This window comes from Colias philodice, chromosome 1 (assembly GCF_061535455.1).
Source record: "Colias philodice isolate Cphi_HAF_F1 chromosome 1, ilColPhil1 Martin Lab GWU primary, whole genome shotgun sequence".
Classification (NCBI taxonomy): domain Eukaryota; kingdom Metazoa; phylum Arthropoda; class Insecta; order Lepidoptera; family Pieridae; genus Colias; species Colias philodice.
Genome location: NC_143086.1, coordinates 14,793,973 through 14,818,382, shown reverse-complemented (window position 1 = coordinate 14,818,382; position 24,410 = coordinate 14,793,973). Strand labels below are relative to the sequence as shown.

Genomic DNA, 24,410 nt, shown 5'->3' with positions numbered 1-24,410 from the left:
GCGCTTATTGATTAACGCAAAGTGAACTTTATTCCATTATCTTTGACATTGTTAAAAACATAAAACGCACTATTAATGGCTTACCGTCTCATAGTATCAAGTTTGTTAGAAGTACCTAATAAGAAAACATTAAGCTACCCCTTGCCCAGTATATAAACATTCAAACATACTGAACAATAACAACCATAATATAAACTAAATGCACCTTAAAATAAAAACATGAAGATATTACACTAATAGAGTTAACCGCGGCTCAATTTAAAACTTTAAAAAAATACCTATGTTTTAGGAAAAATTCGCAGGAAAATGATTTATCTAGCTTCTCGATTTTCCTAGGTGCGATAGTGCGGGTATTGGAAATTGCTTTTAATCGATTTAGCGTACTTTTTAGGGTGCAACAATTTTCGTTGGCCACCCAAAACGCTCACCACCCTAATTCTATTAATTTCCGAGATAGGTTTTTCGGTTGGAAATTTCGGAATTTGTTATGGCGGACCAGCTAAAGTTGTTATTGCAGTGGACAGGCAAAATTTATTAGAAATTTCTTTTGAAATTTAAGAGTGATAATCGGAAGATTTTGAAGCGAAAATGAATTATGTGCTAGATTATGTGGAAGAATTACAATCTTCCAAGGAATATTCCTACGTTCGATATCAGAAGTGTGTAAAAATATATAGACCGTAAAGAACGCTTATAATCAACTGGCTGTGCCCCGCGGTTTTACCCGCATTGCTCCGCTCCTGTTGGTCTTAGCGTGAATAGCCTATAGCTTTCCTCGATAAATGGGCTATCCAACACCGAAATAATTTCAAATCCGACCAGTAGTTCCTGAGATTAGCGCGTTCAAACAAACAAACAAAATCTTCAGCTTTATAATATGATTACTTATAGATTAATTATTGTTGGTACCTGAAGGATAGATTTGTTCGATCAGCGAAATAGATGCCGTAAGGGAATAAACATACACAATTAGATAATTTTTAATGTTTTTTCAGTGTCAATTGAATTGAGCTTAGGTTTAATTTAAAATGACAAATATATTGCACTCATGTGCTAAGCAAACGATCATGTTAAAAGTTTGTAGAAACTATAATTCTAGGAAAGCTTGACGTATGTCTGGTGACTGATCGTTGTACACATGTGCAAATCGCGACCTTGCTGACTAAAAAAAAATATTTTTTCTTGAAAACTATTTCAGAAAAATAAATTATATTTTTAAATGCACCTTTAACAAGCCAAAAATATTAACCATGACCTCTCCAACAAAAAGTCTAGTGTCAAAGGTGATTACTTCACATGTTATTATTAAGAAAGACAATGCAATGAAGTGACAATTTCATTAAACAATAATTAATCTTATAATGTAAAAAATAAAAATCTATCCTCGCGTTGTGAATTCATATACACATAACCAGTGAGACATGACTCCTCTGTTATATTGCAGCCCGTGTGTAATTGAGACCAAGGTGTGTGGCTGGACCTACCATAACCTATTTATTATTACTGCTCCGTTTTAAGTGTATTGTGTACTTATTGTATATTGCGATGATACTAGCTTGATCTTGTTCCATTCCATTTATTAATAAAAACGTTTTGAAAATATTAAAGATTACTTTTTATTAGTTTACTCATCACCTAGTAATTGACATTTTTTTAATATAAGTCCGACCCACTATGTATTATTTATATTTACACATAACTACTATATACAATGAAGTTAAAGCGTGCTTACTTTTTTTCGGTAGTAAATATTTATTAAAGAGCCTGTCTACTATATAAACCTACATTAATTATGTGACTGAAAAAATAAATAAATAAATAGCTTTACTCTCTAAGGTATAAAATGAATCCCTATTTCGCTTGGTCACGAGATTTCCTCGAAAAAACAGGACACCGTCTGTCGGATCGGCTAGTAACTTCATTAAATGCGCTGGCCAAATCAAATACCCCATGGGCATAATCCAACATTTGGGATGATTTTGAAAAAAAAGCCTACCACTATGCTTGACTCGTGGAGTTGTTTTCGTTTTAAATTTGTGACTTTCGATTACAACGTTAGCATTGTTTTAAAAATGTAACTTTTTTACCGGGGAAAGAAAATCTGTAACATACATATTGTTTTTTTTAAATTGTGAATAGGGAAGCGCTTGACCACAATCTCGGCTGATGGTGGACTGAGATGGTACGCACTTACCTAGAAATTACCTGTTCACTCTACGCTTGAAAATAAATAAATCTAATCTCTATTAGCGTATATAAGTGTGATTTTACTTAAAAATCTTTTTAATAATGAAAGAAAACATCACGTACTTTTTGAATGTTTAAGATCTAATCTCTTTTAAATGTATACGTAGCGTTAGCTACTATTAAGTATTTTGTGGGATAAGTGTGAAAAATAGATTACGTACATTCGTTGCTACTTCTCAGGACCTAGCGTTATATATGCGGACCGCATTGCTGCCGCAAACCACACATTACATCAACATACGTTAATAAACAAAACATTGACATCGATACTTAGAAATTATATATTGGATAGCGATTATAAAATCATGAGATTTGATTATGGTTAGAAAATATATTCACAAGAGAAATTGTAGTTTGGGTGTAATATTGAGTTTTTAATTCATTTTGTTCAATGATTGCAAAGTAAAATTGATATAAATTTATATAAAAGTAATATAAAAATTATCTAGTTATATTTCTTTGCTTTATATTTTTAAATATTATGTTGTTCCATTCAATTCACTTCAGTCGATCAGTAGTCACTCTACTCCTTAGATACCTACGCAAATATTTTAATATCAATATCATAGTAAAAAACACGACATATAATATTATAAGAAAGCAGTTAAATTAACATAATAACACACATTTATGAATATCAGGCAAATGTGCGCAAATTGCGTATACAAGTAGGTACTTTGAATATACTCCCACTCTAACTAAGAAGTGAATTCTTTAAATTTCTCGACAATCTCTCTTCCTAGGATACGACGATGATATCATTACTCATTAGTTGTAATTTTGTGTCGTAATTTTTTGTCGTTTTAGAATTTTTATCAATTACTATCCTAATCTCAGAAGGCAAATCCAACTAACCAAATATCATTAAAAAAATCTATTCAGCCCATCTTGAGTTACACGTCGTAACAACGAATTTTTTTATAGATATAATAGGTATATAGAGAATAGAGATCATAATAATACACGTCCTTGAAGAAAATTAAAATTAAAAACTATTGGTAATCCTTTGGAATCCTTGAGTAGTTGAGTTGAGTAATGAGTATGCTTGAATGTGAAATGTTATTTACAAGATTCATATAATATTTTTGGTGCACTTTGAATATATTTTTACAATTTTGAGGACGAGACTCTTGATCTTTAAGAAGATGCTTGAATTTTATTATGAGCTAGAAATAATATCCTACTAATATTTCATATTATGTACAGCCTATGTTTGTTTTGATTATAAGATAAATACTTAATATTCGACTAATATTATATATAGCTTTAATAAAACAACAATTACTCAGTACTCTTATTAATATATACGTATTGACTAACCAAATGCTTTCACATTGTTTTAGCGTGAAAATGTTTTATTCCAACATTGCAGTTCAGGAAATTTTTACCACAAAACCATTTGTACGCAATTAAATTTCCAGATGGAAGGGCTTTCAGTAAATTGTTTGTTTTAAATTTAATTGTAACTAGTTAATTAACTAATTAACTAGTTACAATCAAATTTAACCTTTGAACTTCACAACTGTGAACAAGTTAATTAAAACCTTGACGAATGTATGATTCATTTTTGAAGTTTTTTTATGGAAATGGATTGTCGTTTTTATTATTCGGTACACGTGTTTTTTACTGTTCTATTTCTGAAGTATAAAGAGGTAAATGGCAAAGGAGTTTTTACAAATCGACTTAAGACACCTTAATTGGTTTTCGAGTAGGCAGAATACTTTTATCGTCTATGTGGAATGAACCCACGACCTTCCGGTATTAAAGCTTACGTGCAAAACGTTCAATCAAGGGGGCGTATTATTTATGAAGTATGTTTTTCGCTAAAATATTTCGAAAATACAAATTAATTTATTATCTGCGTAATAAAAATTGCATAATTTTTTAATTAAGTTAGCCGATCCTTAAAGATTGAACGATAGTTAGATACGATATCTGCTATTTTACCATGCGTGCAATTTACATACCTATTAAAAACGAATACCGCACATACCTACTGACGAGTCTTTCACAACGAATTACACTAAGATCCTACCTACATTTGACAAACGAAACATACGCATAATATAAAATTAATAAACGATTAATTCCTCATAGGTAAGTGCATTTTGTGCATCGTATTCAAACATCGATGCATGAACCTTTGAACTGCACATCTCTGGCCGTGATTGGGAAAACCGACACCATCCTAGCGCAGGAGTCGGAGAGGGGCTCCATGATATATGCCGTGAGGTTTGGAGGCTTGAGGCAGTGTTGCTGAGGTCTCGTCGAAATGAGGACGCTGGCTCTTATGGTGGGTGATGTGATTGTGCAGTGATCGTTACTTAGGGTCTTGTGATTCGAAACGTGTTTTGCGTGTGTGCTCTCGGTACTAGATTGCGGTTCGAATTTTATTCGGTTTGAAATTGGATTTAGATCATGATTTGTTAATTTTTATTTTTGGAGTGAATTTGTAAAGCATTTTGAAAACTTCTGAAGTATAGAAAAAGTTCAATTGGTTTAAAGTATTTTTATATTTACTTATTGCTGAAAAGGAAGCAAAATTTAGACGAATATTAAACAAATTTATTACAGACATTAAATTTAATGAACAAAACTTTTACAAAAAAGCAGGAAGTTTAACATAAAAATTTAAATTTTAACAGAGAACGTCATTAATTATAATATTCATTTGCATATAATTAAAGTGTAATAAATAAATTCGTACCTATTGTTTAAAATACGCTGGTATCTTACGGATAATTTATTAAACTGTGTCTTAGAGATTTAATTTATATACATGCAAAACATATTCATCGTAATATATATGTACATAATTAATTAATTAGTAAAATTAATTTCCCTCTCTACATACAATTTAAATCATTCGCTATGCGTATCTCACTATAATTATAAAAATTTGCAAAAGTAATAAATAAAACTAGCATATTTTATGTAAATCAGTTATATCATAACCGCGTAAGAACTTTTATGAATGTAAGTTTAATTATTCAATTTTGTTTTCAGTTATGGGTGGCGCTTGCTATTGCAGCGACCATCGCCCTACCCGTTAAGGACACAGAATTAGCTGATGTATCCCGAGAAAAACGATCACCGACCGGCTGGCACTCCGAGCCCGAGGGAGTCTGGGAGAAGAAACTAGTGTGGAAGGAGGATTGGAAACAAGTCTGGAAAACTGAGAAAAAACTCGTCTGGAAAACTGAATGGAAAAAAGAGAAAGTACCCGCCTGGAAAACCGAACAAGTTCAACAATGGAAGGAGGAACAAGTCCCCGCATGGAAAGTAGTCCAGAAACCGATCTGGAAGGAAGTACAAGTGCCCATTTGGAAGGAAGTCCAAGTTCCCGACTGGAAGAAAGTCTGGAAACCAGTGTGGAAGGAAATCCAGGTCCCCGTCACGAAAGCTGTACAAGTACCCGAGTGGAAACAAAACTTCGTTCCCGAATGGGTTAAGGAAGGCGTTCCCGGAGAAAAATATTTAGGTAAGGACGACCACGGTTGGGAATACACCAGTCACGATCTATGGAGGAAGAAACTCATCTGGAAACCAGTGTGGAAGAAAGTATGGAAAACCGTGCACAAACAAGAGTGGGTCACTGAAAAGAAATTGGAATGGAAAGAAGAATGGAAACAAATCTGGAGAACGGAGAAGAAACAAGCTTGGGTAACAGAGAAGAAACAAGAATGGGTTGAAGAGAAGGTTCAAGTTTGGAAGACCATCAAGAAGGAAGTCTGGGTGCCTGTACAGAAGAAAATCTGGGTAGAAAAGTCCAAGGAGGTTCAAGTACCAGTCTGGAAAACAATCGAAGTGCCCGCGTGGAAAAAGGTATGGAAACCAGTATGGCAAAAGGTGTGGGTTCCTGTACATCACGACCACCATCACGAACACCACGGATGGGACTAATGTTAGGTAGGAACCAAGCTATTTTGTACATATAGAGATACGCCAAACATAGTCATTTGTTAACTAATGTTACCATTACCGAGGTTTTGTTTAAATAATTGTATAGTTTTCAATGCCCAATGCCACCGGTAATTATTTGTATACCAAAAACTCTAGTAAGGTGGTTGCACACTTTGTTGCAGCGTAACAACTATTATACACTGAAACCGAACAATATAATTACAGGATTTCGTATACGCATGTTAAACATGGTTATAAAGCTTGCAGTTACGTGTGCAATGTGCATCCACCTTTAGTGCACGCAAAGGTGAATGGATTTGTTCCTGACTTCGAAACATTTTCGCTCTAAGTTTACACTTCTAAGGTTTGTGGTCATACATTCTTACGTATGAACAAATAGCGGTATCCATCGTCTTATTGTTATAGTTATAAATAGCGAATTTTATTGCGAATGCGATGTATTTAGCTTTGCGTGCGCCTAGAGAAATGATAACCAAAGTCATTTATTTCTGAATTCGATACAATAGCTAATGATTGTAATTTTTTGGATATTCGGCATTGAGTCGATCCGTTTATTTAAGGATATACGTAACACGTTGTAAGCTGTATATATATTTTAGTCACTAATAGAAGATTCTGTAGCCACAATTCAATTTACGCGAATGTAAATTTGATTGTGACTTCCTTATCATGTCCTTAATTAACATTTCTTTTTATGGAGGCTAAATTAATGTTTACTAAATTCTGAAACAAAATTTATCGAATTAAACCAATTCTATACTTGATAAAAAACGAAGAAGTTATATATTATGTATTGTCTCTTGCATATCCATTTGTATTCAACACTTTATATTTGAGATACCACCAAAAATTTCATCATTTTACGTTTGTCAATTTTTATCTTTTATCGAAGATTTTTATTTTTTTATCATATTGATAAGTTTACCAAAAAATGTACGTGTCTATCTATAATATCTTACTTGTCGACGTTGTCGTGCTGTTGAGTACAATTATTAACATTTACGTACTTTTTGAGATTTTATACAATATACGAAGTTTCAATAGCCCTGTATTTCATTTACTGTTTAGTCATGTTTGTTTATATAACGCAATTTGTTTCTGTACGGTCCTCCACCTACGATGATTACTTACATTCAAAGAGGCTTGGAATGTTAATTGATTAAAGCATGGAAAAACGCGCTCTTTATAAATATTTGAAAGCTGTCAATTGCGAAATGCTATGCCTATATTTGTTGGTAGTTTGTAAACCTATGAGAGCCGTGCTTGCAGCGGCACGAATTAGGTCACGTATCTAGGAAGCGCACCATCAAAATCTATATACCCACAAACTACATTGAATATGCAGAACCTTTCCTATAATCCTCTTTTGTACTCAACCCTTGTCTATACATATTAGCAATATATTCGTAGCGAATTGTATATAACTTATAGATTGATATATTTGAATGCATAGAATGCATAATTAAGTAACAAGAGCTACAAGTTACAACTAACACAAAATAACTACAACAGCTCTTTAAACTTTTATTTATGATGGATATGTAACAATAATTCCATGATTGATTTTAAAAACCTCAACTTACATAAATATTGACGTGGGACTTTAAAAAAAAAGACGTGTGACACTCGGGGACTGCCGCGGTAAAGCTATTGCATAGCTTGCCTTCAAGCCACACCTCCGTGACCTTCGAAGTGGGGAGCGTGAGGATTTTTCGTTACGGAATTTCTCGATTCGGTCCCCACGCTCAAGGCCCGCGATAGAAGCTATGCAATAGCTTAAAAAAAATTGTTACGCCCGTAGTTTTGACCCAAAAGCTCCTCCTCACATCTTTATAGGTAAACATAAACGTAATTGAATGGTCACATTACAGTATACATGTTTTATCACTTAGAAAAGCCATACAAATTCCGATGGCATCTAAGCAGGTTTATGTTGCATAAGACCTAGTGTCACGTCTGTACTATAATACCCGATAAAACATCTAGACTTCGTGATCCTCATGATTATAAACATCTCATATATCCACTTTCACTTCCTGAACTAAAAAACTCTAATTAAATAACAATATATATTCAAATGCACAATTCCCATGCTTTGTAATCTTGTTAGCATCTCCTCGTGAAATTTTACACCATTATTATAATATCGAGTCAATCTTTTATAAATAGATGATTTCTATAGATTTCGTAAAGGACGATTCTAATTAATGTATATTTTGCAAAGGTTTGATGGAAACCTTTGATACGTATATATGATTTAGTGAAGCATGTATTATATCTACCTACAAGAAGCTTAATACATACAATATAATTTTTTGACGATGTATACGATGGTATATTAGCCCGATTTTTCATTAAATTGGGTAGCGTTAGCAATAGCAAAAAGTTTTATTTTTTATCTTGAATCAGTGGGAATTTTGCAACATTTTATTGTAAATTTTAAGTTAAGTAGGCAAGATTAAAGAAGAAGTATTGCCAATTTGGTTAAATCCATTATGCCCACGGAGTAAGCTTTAAGTCAAAGGCGTAACGTGGGATTGTGTAAGGGTACATAAATTGAAGGTCGATTTTAGAAAATTTTTACATCGTAGTAAGACGATAATGGTACAAATCTATTTTTATCTAATTTACATTTATAAATTTATAAAAAATAGAAAAAACTCGATCACGAGGCGGGACTCGAACCCGCATCCGTTCGCGCCATTCCTGGGCGGATGCCTGACCAATTCAGCCACTCGTGACCCGCCAGAGCAATCGAATTTATTCTATTCTTTCAGTTTTATGTGTCTAAGGGACACACGGCGCGCCATCTATTGAGATGATTAAGAACCATTTCAACCAATATGAAGCACTTTTCAGTGAATACGATATTGTAATGATGGAACACGACCTTTTTTGTTGAAATTGATATTTTTGTTTTATGGCATTCAAATGCTTTATAAATTTACATTTATTTAAATAAATAAAAAATAAGTAGGTATTATAATGCTACTTCGTGAATGCAATAGCTGACAATGAACAGAACCTACCAACCAGTATAATATGGTGTAATGGAAAGGTTCACATTATGTTTGGAAATTAAATACTGAAAGAAATACAAATTATGAAATTGTTTGCTATTATTATAATACCAAATACGCTCAGCAACTTATTCTACCTGCAATTACTTTTAAATTATATTATTCCTACAAAATATCACTTCCTCATATTTAAAACTATAATTAATGAACGAAACTAAGTGCATCCTTCATCTCTACATTATTCCATTACAAGGAACTTAATCACCGAAATGAAAAAGCAAACACAATTTCGTACAAATCAGATAACTAAGAACAATAGATAGTTAACACAGTAATTTGATAGGCGGAATTTTATTATTAACACTGGTCAAGGTAGAAATAATCTTGCTTGAACTAAGTTTTGGCGGGAATTGCTTCCTCTGCGCCGCGGATTATTTTAAGTTCTCGAATGTTCGATGTTTTTCTCATCTTATAAGCTTTCTGCCCGCTTGTTAAACGTAAACTATTTTAATCCTTTGTTTTTATCTATCCAGCTTCAAACTGATAGAGTTTCGTATAAGCCTAGCTCACTGCTCAATCATGTTAGGGGTTGAGTTTCCAAATCCCTATTAAGAGCACTCGTGTATTATGAACTAAATAATGATGAAAAATTTCAATAATATATTAGTCAGTGGGAAGGTAAGCCAAGGAGAAAATTTTCCTTTATTAGGTACTCCCACTTATAAAAATGTTTTCTGCAAAACGTTTGTTGTATTTTTCCAATAGAATTACCAACCCACGCCCTACTAATTGTGTAAACAAAATAATCCCTTTTTATTGGGCACAATATTATTGCAAAATAAATATAATTTTCTAAAGAACTTTCTTGATAACGAGCCGATTATGTTGTTTACGCATTTTATAACGCTCGTTAAAATGAGCTTATTGATACAAAACATCCCACCTGTAGGAAATATTTACGCTTTTGTAAAATATATAAGGAATGGAAAATTTCTCAATTTTCTCGCAATATGTTGATCGCCTTACAATAGGCGTGGGGCGAATCTGCTTAGGTATACGAAGAAAACAGATTTAAATTTTCTTTGCTATTAGTAAACAATTATAACGATGTTTTTAACGAAGAGGTGGGATTTAATCATAATCCTTAATATTCCGAACAAATACAATCTGAGATATAAATTCGGTTAAATTAGATGAACCGGTGATCTTTAAATAGCCTTAACATTGATAATATTTGGTTCCCATTTTTACCATTTCATAATAATATACCTGTCTATTCGAAATGTGCACAAATATTTCTATCCTACAAAGAATGACCATTTAATCTTTTTAAATATCAAATGCTGTTTATCCGAATTTATAATCGTAAACATTGTAAACACAATTATCTTGACCCCAACGAAAAATTAAGCAAGTGCTATACGATTACGTTTGAGGTCATAAAATTTTAGTTTGCAAATAGTTTTTGAAGTGAAACTTCTTTATCGGGGTTGGAAAAAATTTAGTGTAACATTTTTTCGTTACTCGTGACATTTTTCCGTTACGCGCCATCTTTTTCTTATCCCTACCACGCGTTATTCGACGTATTTCTGTAAAGTTGCATATAGTAAATTATTTTTGAAAAAAAAGTTCATAAAGAAGTTTCACTTCTTACGTGTGTATACTAGTACACGCACACATTTTTTGTAATCTGTGATTACTTGTAGAATATATGGAGGGTTACTTTTCAGCTATAGCCAACTTTAATTAGAAAATACGTATCAATATTCGCTAATAATGTGCTTTAATGTAGGTAAATAATTAAATTAATCACTAAGTTTTTGACTTTATGATGGAATCTCAACTATCTGTAGCAACCTGTAAATTTGTTTCCATAGCATGTAACGGCCTTGTAACGGCCTGTAGACTGTAGTCATAGCAACATGTACACATGTACGCAATAGTAACTATTCTCTAATCTGTGGCAATAGGGTTATAATCTCGGAGCAATTAACAAGCCTGGAGAAGTAACAATTAATTGAACGTTTCTTATATAGTGGCTCTCTTTTATTCAATACCCTAATTATTGCGATAGAAAGAGACAACACACTGTTATCTGCTTGGCATTCAAATCCACATGTAGCCACTTTTTGTTCTAAAAAGGTAGTGCTTGCCTTTACTTTATCGAATACTAAAATATCGATAAATAAAAAAATTAAGTTATAAAATTGCTTGAAGATAATTTAAGATTCGTTTAATTTTGAATTATGGATAGGTAATTCCAAATTTTAAGATTCGTTTAATTTGGAATTATTCATTTACGATGCGTATTGACTGCCTTGTATTGTATGGTAGTGGTATTTATAAAAAAATATTATGAGGTATTTCGGTTTAGGTTTTTTTGTATGGTTTCGTAAAAAGGTACGTATTTTTTTCCTGTTTTCATAGATTCATTCATAGAATTATACGGAACCCTGCGCGAATCTGACTTCCACCTGGTTGATCTTTTTACAAATCAAAAGTCGTATCCTACTAATATTATAAAAGCAAAAATATATAAGAATGGACATATTTTGATACTCTTTCACGTAAAAACTACTGAATGAGTTTTTATGGAACTTCATAATTATATAGTTTAAACATCAGAATAACATATTATAGGCTACAATTTACCGCAGGAAAATAACTCATTCCCACAGGAAAAAATTGGTACAAGTTTAAAATAAATTGCTTCAAATAAAACAAATAAACATTTATTTTTTTTACAACCTTTTAATTTCGATACTTAATTACCAAATTACAATATTTATTATTTAAAATAGATGCCACCTTAAACTTGTGGCACAGCATCTCTGCAAAGCACTTTACTATTCTTCCCGTCTGATTCGAAATGATTTGAACAAGGCCTCGGCCTTGTTCAAATCATTTCAATGTTTTGAAGGCTTCCCATTTTTCCTGTGCTATAGCTTTAACCCAAACATCTTTTAATTGTTCTCAAGCCAGAAACCTGCAAATATCAATAAAATCCATACTTAAATACCTTTTTTTTTTCTCCTAACCTAAAGCAGTCATTATCAATGAAGTACTTCGTTCCTACTCAAGTATCGATAATTGCACAACACTATGGAAGTTATATTTTGCATTTTTTCTAAAAACTAAGCTGATTATGATTTCATTTCAATGATTACGGTTAGATAAAACATAGATGATTAAGAAAATAAGGTAAATTAACTTATTTATAATACAATTAACAAAAAAATTGATCAAAACACTAACCTGTGAAATGACAAATTTCTATCTTCGTCCGATTTCACATTACTACGGCTTTTACAGCCGTAAGCAACACAAGCCATGTTATCTTTAGTCAATTGTCTTTTCATAAAATAACAAATTAAACTAAAACACTCGTTTTTCACTTCAAAAAAGATAAGTAAAATTACCAAGCGATGATCACCAGACTGGTGATCAAAACAAATTGTAATGGCTACATGTCATTTCAAACTGTCGAACTGACATATATCTGTCCTCTTTTTTCGCATGACATTTTGCCATAAGCTAAAAAGGCCAAACTAGTGCGTTATTGTTCAATTAATTGTTACTTCTCCAGGCTTGTTATTTGCTCCGAGGTTATAATATATTCTTTACTTGTAAAGGATAAAACTGCATTGTATTGTCTAATAGTCAATTGTAGGCAGATAATATATAAACCGGAAAGCGCGGTTTCAATTCAAAGGAATAGTTTAGTGCAAAACGATGGTAACACAATGGTCCGAACGTGCGAATTTTAAAACTAAACACACCTTTATATTGTTTGAGGCTTGTATAATATAATAATAAGGTTTCATAATGATCATTCGCGTTCCTTTGTTTATGTTTTAACTATTTTCGTTACCTACTTTATGATAATCACTAAATAGGTACCTAGTATAAAACAAAGTCGCTTTCTCTGTCCCTATGTCCCTCTGTATGCTTAAATCTTTAAAACTACGCAACGGATTTTGATGCGGTTTTTGTAATAGATAAAGTGATTCAAGAGGAAGGTTTTAGTATATAATTTATAAGGTTTTAGTCAAAGCGGGCGAAGCCGCGGGCGGTAAGCTAGTTGGATCGTAAAGGATGGATCTCGTGACCGAATTTCAGCCGAATTTATAGATTAATATTGTATATTATTAATAATTATACTATATTTTAATGATAAGATTAAAATTAGATTTTTTTTAATCAGCAAATAGATTCTTATTTTGATACAGGTAAGTAGACAAAAAATGAAAGAGTTTTTCTTTAAGTGTTTAAAGTGCGTTAATATTATTAGAGCGCTCCCTATTTCTTCGTTCTTTCGTGATCTAAGTTTTATTTCTACTTCCTAGCCAACTTGAGAGGTCTCGATTTAAACCCTATTTAGTCGCTTCATTTCACTGAAAATATCGGAATCTGTGAAATTGGTACATTCTTTAAATCAGACGTTAACATTTAAAATATTAACTAAAGAGTAAAGACCACAGACATAGACATAACAGCTTGATGGATGTGTAATTTTAAAGTCGTGTCAATTACGTAGTGGTAAATTGGCTAGCATTTAAATGTTGACGGATACATTTATTTATATTATTAATCTTGTTTTTTATCTGTGGGTTTTGATAACGTGGGTCTCTTTAGATGTAACAGTGAGAAATTTTAGCGATTTTGTTGCTAAAATTATAATAACAGGTTGGAAAGATGACGTTGTGTTGTGTTAAAATTAATGTTTTGTGATTTATATACTTAACCGTAAATAAACTTAGGTATGTTATATACTTAATAGGTAAGTAATAATATATTATAAAGGAAATAATATATAGGAATTATGTTTGATACCTATACCTACTTATTTTTTATTTCACCTGTGTTTAACACGCAATTTAACTAATTTATAAACAAAAAATTATTTAGTTCAAACAAATCAACATCGCTGTCTCAGATACGTTTACAGAGACTCAACACTCGTTTTTGTAGTTAGGAAAGCGTTACATAAACTCGTTTTTGTAAAGAACAATTAACGTATGCCAAGTGCATAAAGCAAACGTTTGATAAATTGTTTCGTACTGAATTGTCTTTTATTTTATGTTCCCTAGTGACTAATTCGGAAAATGTATATGTGGAGCTTATTTTTGTCAAGCTGTATTAGTGTATCTGCTAGTCATGTGATTATTTATTATTTATTATTAATATCTTCATAGGTACCTAGCTAGTTTGTGAATAATTATTTTAATGTAGGTAAGCATATTACCTATTATTTTTATTAAAATCAAAGATTTTTATTCCGTCCATTAGGAATTTAGGTACTTGTAGATACCTATATTATTTTCTATCTTATTCTGCAGGGCAATTTTGGGACCGGACCTACGTGTCAGCGGTCAATTCACAATAGGGGAGTTATTGATTTAATTTAAACTGATGCTACTATCTCATTCTGTCTCGTTACACAGTTACATTACTATATTTCGAATAACCTAGAGTTATTGACATTTTTTTTTTCATTATTTATTTATATATTCATCAATAATATTCATACAAGATCCACTTTAATAAAATAAACATATTATATTATGACAACGACAAAAATTCCTTACCGACGGCGACACGTCAATTTATTGAAATCAAAATACCATGTTAAATAACGGAAAAACGTAAAGTAAGTCGCGCCATCTGTTGACAGTTGGATGTCAATAAATTGATTTCTTGTTAATTATAGAGTCAAGAACTTATTTCCAGTTATTGTTTTATTACAGCGCCATCTTTTTTATACTTTATTAAAACAGTTTTGTATAATTCGCAATAGATGGCGATGGTGATGGCTTAAATAAAATAATAAAACTGTGATAATAATAATTATTATCAAAATGAATACATACTTATTTGAAGATAAACCTTATATGATAGAATATAGAAAAGATGGTATCTATTTTAACAATTTATATTTTTTACACCGGTAGGAGGTATTCATTTCAATAAATTTTGTTGTTACATTGAGTACATTAAAAATATGCTTAATATAATATTATATAGCATTATGAATATACCTATACACATAGTAATATTATTCTCTACAAATCATTAATAATCTTATATATAAAAATGAATCGCAAAATGTGTTGGTAAGCGCATAACTCGAGAACGGCTGAACCGATTTCGATAATTCTTTTTTTATTATATTCCTTGAAGTACGAGGATGGTTCTTATGTAGAGAAAACGTAAACATGTACCACGGGCGAAGCCGGGGCGGACCGCTAGTACTTAATAATATTAAGACTGAAGTTTCAACCAACCATATATTTGTCTAGCAATATTTTTAATCTACTCCGTTAGCTGACCCTCTTGATCCCCTGTGCTATCAGCACAGGGGATCAACATCATTTATTGTAATACTAGCAGTCCACCCTGGCTTCACCCTTGGTTCATATAAAGCCTATAACACTCACGGATCAAATACATACTCTTCGGTGAAACAATGTTGAAAATGGTCGAGCAATTCCTGAGAAACGTTCAAACAAACAAAATCTTTAACTTCATATTATCATTTATCAGTATTATAGATAAGAATGGTCTAATTTCTATATTTTGAGCTAGTAGTGAATAATATTTTATTATCTTTATTATGCCAAAGATATTTTTTTAAGTATACAGAAATCATACAGAAATTCAGTTCAGAATAAGTATCATTATTTTGATATTTAAGCGCTGACCTCTGTACATCTATGTATATAATAGGTATATTACTTTAATAATTTAACAAGTCTTTCATATGACTAATTTAACAAATAAGTAAAATTCTTACCTATTTTAAAAGAACATTTAGAAACAAATGCATTTTTATTACCTAGTACCTACTTGGTTCAAATTTGAAAATTCCATCTTTGAAATATTATAACAGCTGTTACTGAATTTATTGTCTTTGAACAGCTGAATATTCTTGAATCGTTTTTTTTTATCTTTTATAAAAAATTCTAATTTTGAATTAAAAGTGAAATAAGGTGAGATAATATTATGTATAATTATTATAGAAAAAACTAAACCAAAATGTAAAAACTCACATACTTTGTTATTTGTATCTGTCGCGTCGAGTCTTGAACAGCTCATCATAATATTAATATCGTATTCAATATATTAATGTAAACTTATAACTCTATTGTGTTTCTTTTTAGTATTTTGAAATTGAACACAAGTCATTATTTCAATTCTATTCTTCCTATTTGACCAAAAAAGTTTCCTTTTTTATTAATATATAAACTATTACCACAGTGCTATCACAAACAATTATTTACACCAATAAAAATAAAGAATTACGAATTATTTTGTAACTCAAACGTCAAATTTTTATCTATAGGTAGCTATAGGTCGAGTATGAACTAGTTACCAATTGACTTGTATCCATTGCGGCAAAAGGTAGTTTTTGTCTATAGTCCGTGACACTTGGTCAAAGAGCACAGATTAGTCAAAGAGGCAGAGACTAGCGGCATCGCTATAGCGTTAATATTTTGATGTGCAAAAGAGTGTTTATTCATTTATTACGATCGAAAATAATTCACTAATTTAATATTATTATTTTCAGTGATGTAAATTACAGTTCGTAAAGGAGCACATAATTGTCATAAATAGAATAATAATTAGAAAATATTATGTGCAATGTTGTTGTTTTTAAAGAAATGTGATTTGTGAACGGATTCAGGTGAGTTGTATATTTAATTAATTATTGATGTTTGTGAATGAAATGTATCATTATTTATCAATATATATGTTTTCACATAATCAAAGAATATTCTGTATAAATCTGGCGTAGAAATATTAGCGTTTTCATACAAAAAATTTATTCCAAAAACATGAAGGCGACGTATACTGCAGTTCTTGAAATGACAAGATTATATTTATAAACAAACATAATTTTAGTAAACATGAATAAAAAGCTTTTTGTAATATTAAATAATAGGTACATTTTTCAATGAAATTTTCGATTTTCAAAAAAATATCACTGAAGGTGACAATATAGGTGCACGTTACGTACGTGCACCTACGATTAATAAAAAAATGATGTTTATGGCCATTTTATGGCGCCAACGTTGATGTTTTCATTAATATTCATGTAAGCATATCTCGATCTAATCTCGCAAACATGTGTAACATTTTCAATGTCAGTTTATCTTGACCTAGTGCGGAAGTCGGCGAAAATACGCGGGATAATCTTTAAATCAGTTTTTACTTTTTAGGAACATATTACTTATGGCACAGCTTTAGGTAAACAACTAAATTCTATAGAAATTAGAAATAGGTACGTTACTTACCTATTTAATTTAAGTCTATGGTGTAAAAAAACATATAGGTACTCATATTATTATGAAGATATAGTGTATTTATTCAGGAACATGTAAGTAGGTACAAATCTATTTTTATCGATTATTGCAGGAGTGTTGATATTTACTGCGTAATTTTAAACTCCGTGTTTATTGTTTTTGAAATAAAAGAGATTTAAGGTGATGAATTAATTTTTCTAACATTTACGGCCCTTTTTAAACCTTCGTAATTTTTATATTATTAAAGTTGTCGTGATGAAAATTCTTGACAAGAAAGTTCAATAGTAACACAATACGTCTACCGTTTTAGAAACATGATTCCATGATATTTTCTCGATAGAAAAAAAATACAAAGTTCTCATTGTTATTTTTTTATAATCTCTGGCATCTTCAAAATAACAAACGTAAAGTTACGACTTTTTGGATATTAACTATAAAATATACAACCTATACGTCTACCGATTTAGAATTTTGAAATATGCGATGGTTTTGAAATAAACAAGAAATACTTGAAATTAGCGCGCGACCAGCCAATATAGCGAGAGCCGCCCTGTACCTTCCTACCCCGATCGCTGCACGAGTCATTCCCGCTACGGCCGTCACACGGGGAACTTGTGTCGCTCGCGCAATCGTAAAAAAGGGTGACAACACGATAAGACAAAATGAGACAAATGGGGACAATAAAGAAAATAAGAAGAAGAAACATAAAGGTTGGAGGAAAAAGAATGCTTACAATTGGAACAAATTAATGAAGTAAGTTGGTTTTATTTTAAATTTGATGATAATTGTATTATAGACGATGTTTGATATGTACCCCTGTTTTAAGTACATAACGAATGTGTAAGATATTTTCATTTATAGCATAGATAATCTTTTCAGAAATCCGGAATCCAGAAGGAAAATAAACCCACTGATTGTTCACAATGTGAACCCACTCCTTCGTAAGTACCTTTATTCAGTCAAAAATGTATGTTATCAACGTTCAACTGGTTTTATCGCATGATTCCATTTTTAGCAAAAAGCAACAAAGTGCAAAGAAATAAAAAATCATGGTGAACTTAGTGGAAGTATGGCGGACATAATATGGAACAGGAGCTCATTGGAGTAGTATTATATTTAAAAAAAATACGAAATAATTTCAAGAATTACATTTCTTAGAAGGTGGTAGATAAATATGTTGTATGAAGAATTTGATGTTGATATTTATTTCATTTATACTTACTACACCTGTGCGGGAAATTGCTTAGTAATAAAACAGGTTTATATTCATATTTACATAGTAATGTGAGTTTTCATTTCGAAAAATTTTGTGTAAGTATATTAAATTGAGTTCCTGGGTGATCTGGAAACACAATTGGGCCCGGAAGATGGCGCTGCAGTCACTCCTCCTAATGACATGAACCGATTTGGATGAATATTTGTGTGCACATTTCATTTTTGTGGGATGATTGGTTGATTCGCTTTCACATTAGCTAATATTATGTATTTTTGTTGTTAGAAAGTAAACTTAATTTAATGTTTATAATACATTATTATTGGTATAAATAAGCCAGTGTTCGTCTCACATTGCTGTACCTGCCTACCTACCCTACCAGGGCCTAACTTTGTTCTGGCTATTTTATTTTGATTATTTGTAATGAATAATTACAATTATAATAGAGTGCAAAAAATAAATACATCCGTCAATATATTTTGTGTTTTTTTTTAAACAATTTTTTTATTTAATAAAATATCATTCCGACCGCGGCTTTGCCCGCGTGGAATTAGGTTATACATATCGTGAATCCTGTTTTATCCCACAGAAGTGTTCAGTTCGGATAAAAAGTATCCTATGTGTAAATCCAGGCAATTAGCTATATTTTATCAAAATTGGTAATGTAGTCTTGACGTGATTAAGTAACAACTAACAAAAAAATATACAAATTAACATCCAAAGTTTCGCATCAGTTTTACTGTATTAGTGATATCTTCCACTCTTGACTTTGACTGAGAAGAATTAGGGTTTATAACTTCTTTCAGAAATAGTACCTTTCATTTCTGGGCATGATGTAATATCTACGTCAGCATCAAATTCTATCTAAATCAATTCAGTAGTCCGCGTTATTGAGTACCATTTCATTTTTTCAGAGTAACAATATTTTTCGTTATTTTAAACATTATTTATAACCTGTATTATTTTGTAATAAAGTAAACATTAAGAAATAATAATAATTATTAATAATGTCTAAGTAGTTGTTGGAAAGAAGATTATTTGTTTATAAGCAAGAAAATAAAACCAATAAATCAACAATTGAATAAATGTATAACAATATTATAACTGTATGACGACTCCATACATGTTTGTCCCGAGTCGGCCAGCGGCAGCGCGGCGAGTTTGCAAGAATGACTTCGCGCACACCGGCGTTCGCGATAGCGAGCTATTAGACTCCGCCCGCCAAGCAGTGGATTTTTTTTTGTGTATCGTCTTAACTGAAACGGATACTTACCTAATTATTATTATTTAATTATTTATATTTGCTTTCTGAATTTCGATTTAAAGGCTATTTGTAAAGACATTCTATTCTGAACGCATCTTTACGAGTGCCTTTGTTCGAACATAATATTATCTAGCTCGACATAGGTTTTTATATGCTAGGCTTTAAGTAGGTATATGCTAAGAACTTTATAGGTACAAAATTTATAGAATTTTTAGTTACATCTAATAGATCTAGGTATACACCTACCTACCTAATTCAGTGTAGTAATCTATTTATTTTTTAAAGCATAATATCTCTTATTGTTTTGCTACTAGTATTCTACGCATTTAGGTAGGTAGGTATATACCTAGTTCATGATGTATTGAGATACAGCCGATACAGCGACATCTAGAATCTAGATATACTCGTAGTACCAACCTAGGTAAATATATGTAAAGTTTACGATATACCTAAGTCGTTGTCATGTATGGAATAGATACAGCCCCCCTAGACAAGTGGCTTTCTATTAGCGTAAAGTTTAATAGAATAGATTATGAATGTATGAGATTGACGTTTGATTTCGACGACGACGACGATTGATTACGTCAATCTCATACATTCATAATCTATTCTATTAAACTTTACGCTAATAGAAAGCCACTTGTCTAGGGGGGCAGGTACCAACGAAATTAATACATGCAAGGCTATTTGCCTTCGAGAAATCGTATTCTGCTTGTTTTAAAAGTATATGTTTTACTGGCTTATAAATTTGAGCGTAAGAGGGAGTTTTAGGTAAATATAGTATTTTTCACTTAATTATGTAGGTAGGTATATAAAAACAAGCGTACGTGCATCGAACTGATTTGAGAACTTAAGGTTACTAAGAAATCTATAGTAATGTACCTACCAGTAAACCAGTACTGGTTTAATAAATATATTAAGAACACAATAAAAAGAAAGGTACAGCCAATAACAACTCATACATTTATATTGACTCTTGCAATACGTTCTGCAGCAATATTTCAGTAATTTCTAATTCATATCGAAGTTCAATATTTCTTGAACACGGTAGGTAGGTACGTTAGTTTACTCTCGTTACTCGTATGATGTACTTAATGTTAAAAAACCAGCTACCCAAATATTTGGCTTTTGTATTTATATTTTTCGCAAAAAATAATGCTAAATACCAAATATTTGAATACAATTTTAAAACTAGAGCTTCATATTTGACGTCGTATTTTGCGAAATTGATTCAGCGGTTTCGCCTACTTACTACTACAAAATAATAATTTATATTACCAACTGTAATTCAAAAGCATTTCCTAATAACTTGATAACATGTAGGTATAAACTATAAAAATATTGTACAGTTTTTACATGTGTTCATAGTTCATACAGAGCTTCACATTGATCTCTATTTACCTATTAGCCGTTACCCGCGGGGATTACATGTTTTATAACGATAAAAAGAAGACTATATCACTCTCTTGCCTTCTATATCCAGTCACAAAAATAATAGTGTAAAATCGCTCCGTGGCGACGCGTCACGCGACGATTAAAAGACAAACAAAGATACTTTCGCATTTATAATATTAAACTAAAACGTAAAACAAATGTGACATTTTTATACGATGTTTATAGTTAATAAAGAATTATGAATCTATCTGCCCTCAGCTTTGCCCACGTACCTAGTTAGAGGAAAACCCTAGGGGCGTGAAATGTTTGAAAAAAAACATCTACATATTACTCTTTCTCTCCAGACATAAAAATCATACCATAAAATCGCTCCGTTACGACGTGAAGGACTGACACATTTTCGCGTTTATAATATTTCTAGCAAGCTGTGCCGAATCGCATGACTGCAATTATACATTATTCTACATATAAAAATTCCTCTTGAACCACTCTATTTATTATAAAATCGCATCAAAATACGTCATGTAGTTTTAAACACCTAAGCATACATTTGGACAGACCGAGGGAAGCAACCTTGTTTTATACCATGTAGAGATATGAAAGGATACAGATTATATCCGAAACTATTCAAAGGTACCAAGGCAAATCAATACGTATATAATATCATATACGCATATTATAACATGCCTATGCATGCTAATAATATATTACAAGTCTATTATATATTTTGTGCGACATAATCAAATGCACCAATTAGATACGGCCATTGCATATCTTGAAAAGAAAGAGTACTATATACCACATATAACATTATAATACTATACACAATAATGTGATAGTAGGTAATCATAGATGAATAGATTTTCCACTTGACAGCTAAGGTACAATCATGTTGGTAGATTGAGGGAATAATGAGTATGTTTTGGTATTTTGTGTTGTTCTTTTTTCTGGTGTGTATTACACGTAGTCACTAATCACCTGCACTCGCACTAATCAAAGTGTGAACCAGCCATTAGAGCAAGAATATGTCACATGAGTTATTGGATAAAAAAGTTGTAAGTTGCTACTGAAATTAAAAATGAAAAAAAAAGTGAGTCGAATCAGGAATAGATGAATGAATGTTTTTGTATGAATTGGTAAATTGTTTCTAAATTCTATCTATACTAATATTATAAAGAGTAAAGGTTTGTAATTATGTATATGGGTGATTATACAAAAATGGGGTAACTTTTGAGCATATTTTGTTTACTATATTTTTTATATCAGATTGTTACAAATTAGGGTGTATATGATAGCTAATCTAATGAATATATTGTACCAAATCGGGCCAGCCAGTTTTTTAAGTAGATTGTGAGATATTTGAAATTTTCTGGATTTGGCCTCCAGGGGACTGACGAGGCTAACACGGTACTGATAAAAAACACAATATTGTAATATTCTTAAAGAAATTCAATGAATCTCTCAGTTTTAATAATGCCACATGTTTTTTAAGTATTAAAATCACTTAGTTACGTTTAAAAATGATAATTAATAATATGTGATACTGGAAATAACAATGTCTTAATTTTCAAACCAGCCTTCTGACATTTAACGCAACGTGAATATTCTTACTCTCTTACTTAACTTTTACTACTTTGACTTAGTTTTACATGGTTTTACTTAATATTTCAAGTAATTCACAAACAATAGAAACAAAAAAAACAGCCAAGTGCGAGTTGGACTCCTAACAAACTACTATACTTACTACTAACTAACTATTTTTTATTATGTTTGTAACTTAAAATGTACACTTTTAGCAATTTACGTTTATATGTGTTATAAGACGTTGCTATTTACCAAGTAGACTATATAGTTTATAGTAGACTGTATACACAGCAAGCATCCTGTGTGTTTTTTATTCCCATGCGAATATTGAATTTTGCGGAAATTTGCAGTATTAACGGATGTAGGTATCTTTTCATTTGCGTTGCGTTATAAGTTTAATTTTTTTACAGCCCCAAGGGTTCTTAATCTTGAGTATCCAATATAAATTTCAGATTGATACCTCCACGCGTTTAAAAAAATACGTCTTAACAGACAAACGGACAACAAAGTGATCCTATAAGGGTTCTGTTTTTTCCTTTTGAGGTTCGGAGCCCTAAAAATCTAACAATATTTATGTTAAAAGTACTAATTATAATAAAATTAAAAACCAAAGGCTCGAATGAAAGTCTCATCTGAGTTTTTATAAGAGCCCCTTGACATTTTTATAATGTTAAGCATATTAATTAACTTTTATGTTATTTTGAGGTAATTTTACTTCACAGTATTATATATATACGTATTTATCTGATAAATATAAAAAGCTATGCCCTGAAAGCATCAATCAATAATAAAAATAAAATAAGATCTTTTTAATAAAATTATTAGTAGTTTGTTTCAATAGCTCTTTTCTTTGCTACTCTTTTTTAAATGTTTCTTCCCTAGTCAAATTGAGTTTCTTTTAGCGTGGCGCATGATGTTTTAAACTGAAATATAAAATAGAAATGCTTATAACAATATCAATCTAGAGAAAAGTTCTCAAAAACGATAGAATCATCAGTACTATGGGGTCGCGTCAGTCCTCTTGTCGCGATATCTGACAAAGGACTGATGCCAGCGGATTGATGAAAAGGGACTTAATATGATGTTATAATCACAAATTATATTTTTTTTGCCTAATTTCTTATATCAATAAACTATATTTTTACAAATCATAGTTAACCATTTATAAATGAAAATAAAAATCAGATTAACAATAAAATAACGACTCACCATAGGACTGAAAATTTGACTGGCCCAGCACGAGTTTAGAGGACAAACACAACCCATGCGCTGATACAGTTATGACGGCCGTCAAAATATGCGGTGCACAAGTTACTTCATTACCAACATTAATACTTAGACAGGGATTTGACCTTGATTTGGTGATATTTAGCGAGAATTTCAAATTTAAAAAACACACAACGGACTGACTAGTGAAAACGATGACAAAGTTTAGTTTTATTTTTTAAATAAAATGGAAA

General features: G+C 31.4%; 2 protein-coding genes and 1 long non-coding RNA gene across 5 annotated transcripts in view; all 3 read left to right on the top strand.

Annotated features, from left to right (window-relative positions):
- The first annotated feature begins 4,420 nt into the window (after nucleotides 1–4,420).
- LOC149491490 (uncharacterized) lies at nucleotides 4,421–7,214 on the top strand. Its single transcript, XM_089694838.1, has 2 exons — nucleotides 4,421–4,540; nucleotides 5,254–7,214. Exons 1-2 carry the CDS (start codon nucleotides 4,520–4,522, stop codon nucleotides 6,148–6,150), a joined length of 918 nt encoding a protein of 305 aa, XP_089550964.1. The 5' UTR covers nucleotides 4,421–4,519; the 3' UTR covers nucleotides 6,151–7,214.
- A 9,435-nt stretch (nucleotides 7,215–16,649) lies between these two features.
- The window catches only part of LOC149491488 (alpha-1,3-mannosyl-glycoprotein 4-beta-N-acetylglucosaminyltransferase A-like), a 103,438-nt gene continuing 95,677 nt past the window's right edge, over nucleotides 16,650–24,410 (top strand). For 2 of the 3 annotated variants that reach the window (XM_089697776.1, XM_089697759.1), the window contains exon 1: nucleotides 16,657–16,875. The gene's annotated coding sequence lies outside the window, so the exon portion shown is untranslated. Of the gene's footprint in view, nucleotides 16,876–24,410 lie in introns of all 3 variants that reach the window. The other variant, XM_089697766.1, reaches the window with a different exon arrangement.
- LOC149491489 (uncharacterized) lies at nucleotides 17,728–19,182 on the top strand. Its single transcript, XR_016316171.1, has 3 exons — nucleotides 17,728–18,247; nucleotides 18,374–18,435; nucleotides 18,510–19,182. It is a non-coding gene; the product is annotated as an uncharacterized LOC149491489 (long non-coding RNA).